General features: G+C 40.9%; 1 protein-coding gene across 2 annotated transcripts in view; it reads left to right on the top strand.

Annotated features, from left to right (window-relative positions):
* The window catches only part of COL4A6 (collagen type IV alpha 6 chain), a 212,571-nt gene that overhangs the window by 143,662 nt on the left and 55,603 nt on the right, over window positions 1–13,306 (top strand). For both annotated transcript variants that reach the window (XM_087727220.1, XM_087727221.1), the window contains exons 13-19: window positions 2,559–2,612; window positions 6,240–6,299; window positions 6,868–6,912; window positions 7,655–7,708; window positions 8,928–8,997; window positions 9,681–9,791; window positions 13,136–13,285. In XM_087727220.1, coding sequence (XP_087583346.1) covers window positions 2,559–2,612; window positions 6,240–6,299; window positions 6,868–6,912; window positions 7,655–7,708; window positions 8,928–8,997; window positions 9,681–9,791; window positions 13,136–13,285 — 544 coding nt within the window. The remainder of the gene's footprint in view (window positions 1–2,558; window positions 2,613–6,239; window positions 6,300–6,867; window positions 6,913–7,654; window positions 7,709–8,927; window positions 8,998–9,680; window positions 9,792–13,135; window positions 13,286–13,306) is intronic.

Genomic DNA, 13,306 nt, shown 5'->3' on the forward strand with positions numbered 1-13,306 from the left:
TAAGCACATACTGTACATGCAGAGAAACATGTCACAAAAAGCCCACTAATGTTCCTGCTAGCTTTTCAGCCCAATATTTGCACATTTGCACAGAAAGAGATTAGAAAGTACGTTTCAGAAAGTATGAAAGTTGAAGCTATCAGATGAGGCAGATTTATTCATGGCTGAGCACAGGGCAACACCAATTAATTTATTATGATATAAGCTTTGGCAAGCTAAGGTCTGTTTTATTTTTTGAAGCAGACTCTAATCTAGGAAAACATTCATATGCCTGGATACATTTGTCATTCAGCAATGGAATAAAGTGATGTGTAGGTGTGGATTGGAATGTCTGTTCCTGGAAAATTTAAAATGTTGTGGCTGAAATGAAATTACTCTTCACCTTCTTGTAAATTTGATTCTTTGGCTGTTATGTAAAAGATAGCACAACTAATTAATTGGAAATTCAGAGAGAGCTCCTAGATTAACTCCTAGGTGAATCAGTAAACTGAATACATTCTTCTTTGTTAACAAAATGTAGGAATTTGCTGAAGAATTTAAGCACATTCTCCCAACCTTCCCTTCCCTGGGGAAAAGCAAAGATAAGAGAATGTAGCATAAACCTCCCAACAATTGAAATGATTTTCAGTCTGTTTAGAAAAGTGATTATTCTCCCTTTCAAAAAACCCAGAAGAAAAAAAAAGCAATTTAAGGCAGTCCTGGACATTTCTTTATTTCAGTAAATGATTAACTTGTTTAAGGTCTAATTTCTGCAGAGTTTGATCAATGATTTCCAACACTGTTCTTCCCCACCCCAAAGAATCCTGAAGGTGTTTACTCTTGAAAGAGTAGGACTCTTGAATGTTTGTCTCTGAGAATGTCAACTTTCCCGAGACAAGAGGCAATCAAAAGGATGTCCAAGGTTGTAATCATTACCATGGAAATGTTGACATACCAAACTGTTTTTTCAGCAAAATCTCTGGGTTGTGAAATTCTGCTTACCCAGGTGGAAGATGTAATTTCTTAAAGAAACAAACAGCGGCACTCAAGTGGTAGCTTTTGATTTGTACCATGTACAATGTGTCCGATAGCCCAGTTGCCTTAAATTAACCAATCTCAGCTCTTTGACTTCGTCAAGTTGTTTTAGATACATGTAATTGCAAACCACACTTTATCTTCCACAGCAGAGTTGCAAGAGGGAGCGGGCTATTCTAAACAGGGCGGCTGGGCGCGATTCTGAGGATGCAATAAGAGCGGAAAAATGCGCACATTTTGCCGCCTGTATCGCCACTAGATAAGTCCTAATAAAGGCTCTTAATTGTGTTTGGTCGGATTCAGAGTTACTGGCCCTCCAGTGTTGCTCTAGGCGTCTCTTTTGGTGCTTCATCTCCCGGAGTTCCTCGGTAAACCAAGGGGCCCTCCTGGATCCACCTTGAAGGTCTTCTAGTCCAACCCTCTGCTCAAGGCAGAAGACCTTAAATCATTCTGGACAAATGGTTGTCCAGTGTATTCTTGAACTCCTCCAGTAGTGGATCATCCACAACCACTAGAGGCAAGCCATGCCAGTGGTTAATTGTTCTCACTGTCAGGAAATTTCTCCTGATTTCTAAGTTGGCTCTCTCTCCCCTTGATTAGTTTGCATCCATTGCTTCTTGTCCTTCCTTCAGGTGCTTTGAAGAATAGATTGAAAGCCCCCCTTTCTTTGGGGCAGTCTCTCAAATATTGGAAGACTGCTATCATGTCACCCTTAGTACTTCTTTTCTCTAGACTAACCATACCCAATTCCAGCAAATATTCTTCATATGCTTTAGCCTCCAGCCCCTAATCATCTTTGTTTCTCTTCTCTGCAGTCTTTCCAGAATCTCAATCTCTTTTTTTATATTGTGGTGACGAAAATTGGATGCAGTATTCCAAGAATTGGAAGGACCTTGGAGGTCTTCTAGTCCAACCCTCTGCCGAAGACAGGAGACCTTATATAATTCTGGACAAATGGTTGTCCAGTTTTTTCTTGAAACCCTCCAGCCTCCACACCCTCTGGAAGCTGTTCCACTGATTAATTGTCCTAACTGTCAGGAAATTTCTCCTTACTTCTAGACTGCTTCTCTCCTTGATTAGTTTCCATCCATTGCTTGTTGTCCTTCTTTCAGGTGCTTTGGAGAATACGTTGACTCTCTCTTCTTTGGGGCAGTCCCTTAGATATTGGAGCACTGCTATCATGTCACTCCTAGTTCTTCTTTTTATTAACTTCATGGTTTTTCCTGCATGTTGAGTGATTCTGCTCACTCAAATTATCTCTATTAGAGTTCCGCAGCTGACACCAATGCAGAATGTAGAAATGCCCTATTTTCCAGACTCAACAAATGGATGAGTCTTAACAATTTTGAAATAAGGTAACTTCAAGCTGTATGTTAACAAGATGACTCAATATAAATTGGCGGTGATGGTTAACCACTGTTTAGAATTTGGATGTCAATAGGATAAATGAATAGACGTAAAAATGGATGTTGAAATCTAGACCTGAACAGTAATGAGTAGTGATACATTACTGAGTGTTTTGATTTTGTACTTGTTTGTTTCAGGGAGTTCCTGGGGCCAAAGGAATTCCAGGCCCACCAGGAGTTCCTGGACGTCCGGTAAGATGTTTCATCCAAACTTTGTTGACTTATCTCCCCTTTGAAGAGGTTAGAAGTAGCACATAGTTCAGAACAAGCTCCATCCCAACCAAAGCATCCATCTAGAATGAAGCCATGTTTGACAAACGTGGAAGTAATAGCAATAGCAGTTAGACTTATATATCGCTTCATAGGGCTTTCAGCCCTCTCTAAGTGGTTTACAGAGTCAGCATATTGCCCCCAACAATCCGGGTCCTCATTTTACCCACCTCGGAAGGATGGAAGGCTGAGTCAACCCTGAGCCAGTGAGATTTGAACAGCCGAACTGCAGAACTGCAGTCAGCTGAAATAGCCTGCAGTGCTACATTTAACCATTGCGCCACCTCAGCTCTTACCGAACCCTTAAAAGGGTTCCCATGCTTCTTCTGAACATGTGGGACGAGGAGAAAGAGGAGAATCTAAGCATTTTCCCACCACAATTTGTCTTCTCCTTGTCCCCATCATCCCGTCATTGTCTGAGTATGTATGAGCATGGTTTCCACACAGGGATAACAAAGCCTTGGTAATGAGTCCTACAGTATTGGTGTATTTTCATTGCAATAATGGAAGCATAATTTGTTGGCTTGTTTCTGTTTGGGGTTTTCTGTTACATATAAACAAATTCCCTCTAATGTAAATTGGAATTTTTGACTAATGCTTCTCATTCAGAAGGATGGTTTCAATGACAGCTCATATAGGCAGAAGTTTTTTATTGAACCTTCTTAGCATCTGGCACAAATCCTACACAATTACTCTTTCTCCCCCTACCCTCCAACCCCACCCCACCCTCTCTGGTCTCTTCTTGGGTGGTGGCAATGAATTTTCTACCCCCACGAAACATTTGCAAATGCCGTTGCTGTCTTTGTAATCTAAGAAAAGAGTGTTTTAGGAAACTTTGCAACCATGGAGTAAATTGTTTACTAATTGTGTCATTAAATGGCTTGCAGGGTATTCTCTTCTCCAAATGAGAGGTGCATAATGAGGGGTTTTCTGTTGATGGTTGGATATTCCAGAGATGTTCATTGAGAAGATACGTGCTTTTTAATGTAATCTTTGAGTGAGCCTTAATGCAGAAAATTGATTTTAAAAATGGAGATGCAGAATAAGCAGTAAAGTGAGGTCAGCAGGGGTTGTGCTTACAGATCCCCTGAGCAATTCTTGTTTATAGATAAAACCTTACTTGAACTTATTTTGAACATAAACAATGAAACATGCAAAGTGAAGGCATTGATTGCATGTCAATTCACCACAAATTAACACAGATTCTTTCTGTGTGTGCATAGTTTTTATTTACCAGTATAACAACTGAACAATATGAATTGTATTGATATTGCAAAGGAAAAACATATGCATTTCAGTGATTAAAATAAACTGAAAATAAAGGACAGGATGAAACCCAGGATAAAGAGAAAATGGAAAACAAAAGATCCATGGTATTAAATAAAATTATTTGGGCCTTAAACCTACATCTATTAAGTGTAACTCTGTTAAATATAGACCATGTTCAGTCATATTGCTTCATCTTTTTATTTTTATTTTTTGACTACTATGAAGGCAACTTGGCTAACAATGGGAAGAATGTGAAGTAAGCCACCCCCACAAACATTGGCAAGAATAAAAAGTTTTGAGGAAATATTTTGAAGAAATTTTACCTGACTCCAAATGAGCTGCCATGACCATCTTAGTTTTCAAATTGTCAAAACTGGTTCTTACCTGCAGATAAAGGAAAAATGCATATTTGCAATGGAAGTAAACGTCTTGATATCCAGTGCTGTGAACAAAAGGCCATTTGTTCTAGGCTTATGAACCCAACTTGTGGGCTTCTAAGAAGTATCTCATTAAGCCACAGTAGAATAAGGTAAAGGTTCCCCTCGCACATACGTGCTAGTTGTTCCCAACTCTAGGGGGCGGTGCTCATCTCCGTTTCAAAGCTGAAGAGCCAGCGCTGTCCAAAGACGTCTCCATGGTCATGTGGCCGGCATGACTAAATGCCGAAAGTGCACGGAACGCTGTTATATTCCCACCAAAGGTGGTTCCTATTTTTCTACTTGCATTTCTACATGCTTTCCAATTGCTAGGTTGGCAGAACCAGTAATGGGAGCTCACTCCATTTCGCGGCGCTAGGGATTCGAACCGCCGAACTGCCGATCTTATGATCGACAAGTTCAGCATCTTAGCCACTGAGCCACCACGTCACTGCAAAGTTACCTAGTTTGGGTAATAAAACATCCACAAGAAAACTACCAAGCTCAGAAAGCACCAAGAACCCCTCACCGTATCTAGTACCTACACTAGGGACATTTTTCCAAAACATTAACTTTCCCAATAAATTCCAAAAGCAAAGATTCCGGCAAACAGAATGAGGAACAGTAAAAAAACAAACTTTTTGCCCGATCCTGGTTAGCATCACTTTTTCTCCCCATCTTGTTTCCTCCAAACTGCCAACCTTTCTGATCAACAAGCTCAGCATCTTAGCCATTGAGTCACCATATCCCTAATCGTAGAACAATATCCATATTAGAATATTGTATGCTAAGTCCGGGTGCAGAATAGCAATCCTTTATTAGCCCATAATCCATTACAACCTGGTTGATATTACTACAGCTGAATTCAGCCACACAAGAGGCCTGTGTAAAGCATATACAATCCAATGTGCATTATCTCATCCTGATAATCAGCTTAGTCTGATCCAACTGTGTGAATGGGTTGGGTAAATAAGTTTGAGGTGATCCAGATCTTTTTGTTAAACTACAAAAATAATTTGCCACGAAAGCGATTGCCTGTGAAGGCTCCTGAATTGGGGCTGAAAGGCAAAGTGGAACCAGTATACTCCACCCTATATTTGGGTAGGCCAGATTGCCCTGAAAAAAGCAGAAAAAACAGTTATGCCATTCAAGATTTTTTTATATTTTAATACAAATTATACATATTACACCAGAAAGTTACTAGAATAATAAAAGTAAATACTCTAAAGAAAAGATACAATAATCACAAAAATAGGAAAAAGAAATTAAGGGAATGAGGGAAAAGAATGAAAAGAATTAAAACTGGAATTTTTGAGCGCCCAAGAGAAAACAGTTAAAAGAGGAAGAAAGGGAAAAAGAATTGCATTAGTAGACTAAAGAGAATAGCAGTAAGATTGTTATTGTGAAGTAGCTAATTAAGAAATAAAGAAATGATCTTGCATTGTTAATGGTAGAAAAATGTGAAAGAAATGCTCTCTATGCTTACATTGAACTGTATGCTGTTTATAGCAAAGTATACCAATGGAGAAATCAAGAAAGGAAAATTTGGTGTAACTTTGAAGGGGCAATTGAAGATATTGTTTATGTATTAAGAAAAAATAACTATAAAGATGAAAAATAATGGAAGAGAATAATTTGGCAGAAAGTGAAAATGAAACTATGATATTAAAAGGACTATGTAAATGAGAGGATCTAAAAGAAAAGAAAAAACACTTATGGAGGTGGAGATGTGATTTTGTGCATCAGATTGCAAAGCAGAGAGCTCTGGCATCCAGCTCCTTGGTAGGAAAAAATTAAGTCTACACAAAGACATGGAATCATCAATCCTATCTTGTTCTTTTCTATTTTTTGTTTGTTTGTTTAGGGTTTCTGGAGCTTTGGAGAAAAGGGAGAAAAAGGCGTCCCCGGTTTACCAGGACCCAGGGTAAGTAATTTCACAAAATCTTGCTCTTTGGAAAATATTTGTACAGGTAGAATAGAATTCTTTATTGGCCACGTGTGATTGGACACAGAAGGAATTTGTCACTGGTGTAGATGTTCTCAGTGTACATAAGGAGAATAAAATACATTCATCAATAATCATAAGATATAACACTTAGTGATAGTCATAGGATACTAATAAGCAATCAAATCATACTAGGAAATGACTTGAGAAGAAGAATAGTAATACAGTCTTAGTAAATTATTGACAGTGTTGTGGGAATTATTTGTTTAGCAGAATGATGGCATTTGGAGAAAAACTGTCCTTGTATCTAGTTGTTCTAGTATGCAGTGCCGTATAGAATCATTTTCAGGGCAGAGGTTGAAACAATGTATGTCCAGGATGTGAGGGATCTGTAGATATCTTCACTAACGATCAATTGCTTAGCAAAGATTCGCCAGACTCCCCAAAAGACTTGGGGACTAAGGTGTGGCAAAGCCCAGTGGAGGAACCCATAGATGTCAACCTGGAGCACATACTCAACAGTACATTTGATTTTCTTTCATTTTAGGGAGACATGGGACAGAGGGGACCTGATGGAAACGTAGGCAGAAAGGTATGTTGTGTGTTCAAATGCATCTTTATTCATCTAGCAGATGATGCCCCAGTGGGCATTTTCTGGTGAGGACCAGCAGAACATTTTGGAACCATATGTTTAGTTTTATACAGGAGATCCTGGTTCTTGGGAAGAGAAGAAGAATAGAGTAGAATAGAACAGAACAGAATAGAATAGAATAGAATAAAGAGAAGAGAATTAGAAGAGAAGAGAATAGGAATAGAGTAGAATAGAATATAGAAAAAGAACAGAATAGAATGGAATGGAATTCTTTATTGGCCAAGTGTGATTGGAGACACAAGGAATTGATCCTTTAAAGGAGAAACTATTTTATAAAGACTTTGGGCAGACCATTTGACTCCAATTATTTGCGAGCTCCAAAAGGCATTTGAGACCCTTTAATTCTTCTGCTGGACCTTTGGGATGTAAAGGCAATGTAGTGCACAACTGTCATGTTTTGGGCTTTTAATTTGATTGATGATTCAATTGGATTCTTAATGCAGATGCAGTGTTCCTGTATGCAAGAGGCTATCCAGAGTCTTCATTAAAGTTTATTTTATTTATTTTTATTTATTTGAGTTAGAGTTGGCTTGCTTCCTTGCTTGCTGCTCAACCACTCTGCTCAAAAGTATTACGCAGTGTGCAGAAGAAATGATTTTTCAATAAATGGATAAGTACAGAAGAAAGCAGGGAGGAAAACCCCGTCTCTTCTCATTCTGAATTATCTTTCATTGTCATTCAGGGAGTTGTGGGCGAATCGGGATATCCTGGTTGGGATGGCTCTCCAGGCGGAAAGGTAAACCCTCCCCACCCCCAATGAAAAATTGACCAGGTAGCAGAAATATTGTAGCTTTAGACAAGACAGGGAAATAGCCCAAAGATAACTGTGACAGGACAGTCCTTTCCCTTTTTTAAAAAAATAAAGTTTTTTTATTGTATTCACAATGTTAAAATGCAAACTCCCAAAATAGGAAGAAAAATTCAAAAACTAAACAAGAGTTTTCAAAGGGGAATAAAAGCCATACACACAGATTTCCTCCCAATTGAATATTGATATGTATATATTAAGAATAATAGTCCCCCCCCCCTCCAAATTAACATTAGCAATTAAGGAGAAAGAGCAAACTGAATATTATATGATTTGGGAAGTATTTTACCAATGGCTGGAGAATAAAAAAAGAGTTTGGAAATAAAGAAGGCTAAAAAATAAGTAGGCAATATACTTAGGTAGAGATATAAATAAGATGGAAACTGTTAGTATGTGTATGATGAGAATAATGATGTTTAATGTTAATATGATATTATTACTAGAAGATATTAACAAGAAAAATGGAGAGTCTTATAATGTTTAGATAGAATGTTTATTTTTGTAACTGAAAAATAATAAAACTTTTTATTAAAAAAAGAATAATAGTTCCCCCCCCTTGCAAAATAGGCCCACAAATCATGAACGTTTATAACTCTTAGGCTGTTAGTTTGAGCTCTGAGCTTGGCAACTTGGTTGAAACCAGAGGTGGTATTCAGCAAGTTCTCTCCAATTCTGGAGAACCGGTAGCATAAATTCTGAGTAGTTCAGAGAACCGGTAAATACCACATCTGACTGGCCCCACCCCCATCTTTCTCTACCTCCTGAGTCCCAGCTGATCGGGAGGGAATGGGGATTTTGCAATATCCTTATCTTGCCATGACCACCAAGCCACACAACGCCCACCAAGCCACACCCACCAAGCCACACAACGCCCACCAAGCCACGCCCACCAAGCCACACAACGCCCACCAAGCCACGCCCACCAAGCCGCACAACGCCCACCAAGCCACGCCCACCAAGCCACACAACGCCCACCAAGCCACGCCCACCAAGCCACAGCCATAGAACTAGTAGTAAAAAAATTGTGAATCTCACCACTGGTTGAAATGTTTCGGAGCCAAAATGTTTGCAACCAAATTGCCAAGCTTGGAGCTCAAACTAACAGTACCAACTGAAAAATCATGTTTTTTCTATTTCTTGCTTCCAGGGTGAATTTGGCGATATGGGTCCACCAGGCCCTCCAATAATTGTTGACAGAAATGGTGATGTCATATCAGGTGGATGATTTTCCTTACAAATCCATGTCTTCTTTAATATGTATGAAGAATAAGATAAGGATAAGTTAAAAAGCTTTTATCTTTTTAATTTCTTTGCGTGCCGAACCGGCACTAATGCCGGTAGCAACCCACCCCTGTTACTGACCTTGATCAGGCTTGGAGAGTGGCCAGGCCAATATCTATCAGACTCCTCAATACTTGCCAAGAATGCAGGAATGAACTAATTTTCTCCACTCCCCTTTCGCTCCTCTTTTATTTCCTCTGGGAGGGGCCATTCACTGTCCACCTGTGGCCTTACTCCCAAGTCAATCCTTGTTCCTTAGCTGTTCCCTTCATCTGTCAATTCTGCGCATGCGCTCACTGGGAGCAGGCTCCAGCTGTTCTTCTGCCTCACTGATGTCTGACTCCAAAGGCAGCTAATAAATGTCAGATGACCCTGGCCCCATCTCTGCCTCTGACACAGAGCCCTTGTCCAAGCCTTCCCCAGACTCCAGGACTGGCCCATGTTCCTCTCCAACTTCCTCATTGTCCGAATCTGCTGCCAGCTCTGCTGGCCGCTGGCAGGCCACAACAAAATCAGCTTCTTACATTCCAAAAGTAGGCTACTAATATAACTAATATAATGAGTGAGATAAATGAAGAGAAGGTCTGAAGTTATTTTCTTTCCATCTTTTAAATCCCAGGTCCCCCCGGAGACCCCGGCACACCAGGAAGCCCTGGACCTAGAGGAGATGAGGGGAATATCGGTCTGCCAGGATTTACTGGGCAAGCAGGACGTCCTCCAACCTTTCCAGGTAACCTACCGTATTTTTCGGAGTATAAGACACACCCTTTTCCCTCAAAAAAGAGGCTGAAACTCTGGGTGCGTCTTACATACTGAATACAGCATTTTTGGCCTCCTGAAACCCCACCCCTTCAACAAAATGGCCATGCAGAGCCTTTAGGGGGCTTTCAGATTGTTCCTTGGGCCTGGAGAGGGCAGAAATGAGTGAAAAATGTGCCGTTTTTTGCTCAGTTTCCCTCTCCCCAGCCCCCAGGAGCACTCTATATATGTCTCCTAAAACCTATCCATGTCCTTTTCTTGACAAAAAATGGGCCCATTTTCGCAAAAAATGGGCTGTTTTTTGCTCGTTTTTGCCACACACACACACACCTCCCAGGAACATTCTACAAGCCCCCTAAAGGCTATTCATGTCCCTTTTTTGGAAAAAAAATGGGCCCATTGTTGCAAAAAACAGGCTGTTTTGGGGAGGTTTTGAGAATGCAAAAACTTTTTTTTTAATTTGCCTCTTTAAAACCTTGGTGCGTCTTATACTCCGATGCGTCTTATACTCCAAAAAATATGGTAGTTAAGAATCCATGGCTGGTGAGAGAATCCAGGAGTATCTTCATGTAAGAAGCCAACTAAAAAGTTTCCGAGGTGTTTTCTGAAAAGTGTTGATCATCTCTCTAGAAAGACAGCGTTATCGTGATTCTGGAAAAGATGTCTCAGAAAATACCAGAGAAAAATGCAATGGAACAAGGAAGAAGGACTTAGAGGAACTTTTAAGATGCCTCACATATTGGGGCAAAAAAAATGGGAAATCGGGGAAAATGAAGGGGAAATAATTAGGAAAATCTTGATCTGCACTGAAAAGGATAAATTGATGTGGGAATTGAAGAATAAAGATGAATCAGAATATTATAAGATCTGGGATAAATTTTATCAAAGGTTGGAATATAAAAGGAAAAGCCCAAAATAGGCAAGGGCTAGAATGGAGACTAGAATTATGTACGAAATGATAATTTAGAGTAGTTTTACAATCACCTGATATCCTTTGCTTAATTTCTGGAAGGAAGGAATGAAATTATCTCCCTCTCTCCATCCTTTCCACTGTATTTGTATTGCTCTTGCATCTTTCTCATCCGGTTTCATCTATGACAGTGATGGTGAACCTTTTTCGGCACTGACTGCCAAAAAGGTTGCCTGGAAACGTCGAGTGTGTGTGTGCGCTCGTCAGGGCCACACTCTGGAGAAGCCAAACTTCCAGCTTCTAGCACACATGCACACCCGACAATCAGTTGGCCAGCATGCATGCACAGGCCTGTTTTCGGTGCTGGTGCATGCGTGAAGGGATTGCGCTCTGGAAAAGCCCAAGTTCCGGGTTCTGGCACAGATGTGCACCTGATAATCAGCTGACGGGCGTGCAGGCGCAGGCCTGTTTTTGGCACTGCCATGCACATGAAGGACAGCTGATCATTGCGCACGCATGTGCGCCAGAAACCCGTAAGAGAAACAGGCAAGGCCGCATGGGCTGAGTGACATGGTTTCATGTGCCACTTTGGGGCAGATCTATGATGAAGATGATGATGATGATGATGATAATGATGATGATGATGATCTCTTTTCAGTTTAGTCTGACTCTTGGCTATTCTATGAGCCAGGTCTTTCCACATCTTTCGATCTTGCAATACAATACAATACAATACAATACAATACAATACAATACAATACAATACAATACAATACAATACAATACAATACAATACAATAGCAGAGTTGGAAGGGACCTTGGAGGTCTTCTAGTCCAACCCCTGCCTAGGCAGGAAACCCTATATCGTTTCAGACAAATGGCTATCCAGCATCTTTTTAAAGACTTCCAGTGTTGGGGCATTCACAACTTCTGGAGGCAAGTTGTTCCACGGATTAATTGTTCTGTCAGGAAATTTCTCCTCAGTTCTAAATTGCTTCTCTCCTTGATTAGTTTCCACCCATTGCTTCTTGTTCTACCCTCTGGTGCCTTGGAGAATAGTTTGACTCCCTCTTCTTTGTGGCAACCCCTGAGATACTGGAACACTGCTATCATGTCTCCCCTAGTCCTTTTCATAAAACTAGACATACCCAGTTCCTGCAACCATTCTTCATATGTTTTAACCTCCAGTCCCCTAATCATCTTTGTGGCTCTTCTCTGCACTCTTTCTAGAGTCTCCACATATTTTCTACATCATAGTGACCAAAACTCGATGCCGTATTCCAAGTGTGGCCTTACCAAGGCATTATAAAGTGGTATTAACCCTTGACGTGATCTTTGATTCTATCCCTCTGTTGATGCAGCCTAGAACTGTGTTGGCTTTTTTGGCAGCTGTTGCATACTGCTGGCTCATATTTAAATGGATGTCCACTAGGACTCCAAGATCTTGAGCTACTACTTTGAATTTTTCTATTCTCTGCCTGGTGTCATGTTTGATGGTGTCCAACCACCATGATCTCTATGGATTATCTATGAATCTACATATGTTAAATTTAAAAACCTTCCCCACTGAATCCCTGCTTAGTCAGTTAGACCCATCTTTGCTAACCAAAACTGGCAGGCTTTGGCTGGGCGCAATGTGAGCTGAAGCTCAAAGAGGTCAGTCAAAGAGGACACATCTGGCAAATCCCCACTAAAAATATACCGTCTCCTCCTCTCCTTGAAACCAATGGTGGCATTGGCAGCAAAACCTTGTCCCAAAAGCCCTTCATGGTAGTGGGTCTGCGTACTTGAGAGACCGCCTTCTGCCAATTACCTCCCTGCGACCAATTAGATCTCATAGATTAGGCCTCCTCCGAGTTCCATCTGCCAGTCAGTGCCGACTGGCAACTACAAGGAGGAGAGCCTTCTCAGTAGTAGCTCCGACCCTTTGGAACGATCTCCCCGTGGAGATTCGTACCCTCACCACCGTCCAGACCTTCCGCACAGCCCTCAAGACCTGGCTATCCCGTCAGGCCTGGGGACAAGGATAACTGCCCCCACCCGAATGATGAATGAATGTTGCTTATTATTTTACTTTATGTTTTGTATGTGTTATTGTTTGTATTTCCCTTTCCCTCATTTTATGTAAGCCGCCCTGAGTCCCCTCAGGGAAAAGGGCGGCCTATAAGTGTTAATAAAACCTAAAACCTAAACCTAAACCAAATGCTAACAGAACAGTTTTCTATAACTATTCCTGGCTCTTTCAGTCCAACAGGAATGCTGAGGGTTGGCTTACCTGGCCAAGATGCTTTAAACTAGAAAGTTGCATTCTATTGTTTTTAGCAGCTGAATCAGAAAATGGAGCAGATTATTGGGGGGGGGGAATGAATTGAGATGATAACTCCTGAAACATAGTCCTCATTTAGGTCCCCCAGGTCCAACAGGAGTCCCAGGGATCTCGGGATTTAAAGGTGAACCAGGAGACCCAGGAAGGACTACAGTTGGATCTCCAGGCCTACCTGGGAAAGATGGAGATCCAGGGTTACCTGGAGCTCCAGGGTTACCAGGTGCTTCACGTAAGTCCAAGATCAGGTACA

The sequence above is a fragment of the Thamnophis sirtalis genome, unplaced genomic scaffold, assembly GCF_051295495.1.
Source record: "Thamnophis sirtalis isolate CommonGarterSnake01/CBP01778 unplaced genomic scaffold, rThaSir2_p1.2 scaffold_13, whole genome shotgun sequence".
Lineage (NCBI taxonomy): Eukaryota > Metazoa > Chordata > Lepidosauria > Squamata > Natricidae > Thamnophis > Thamnophis sirtalis.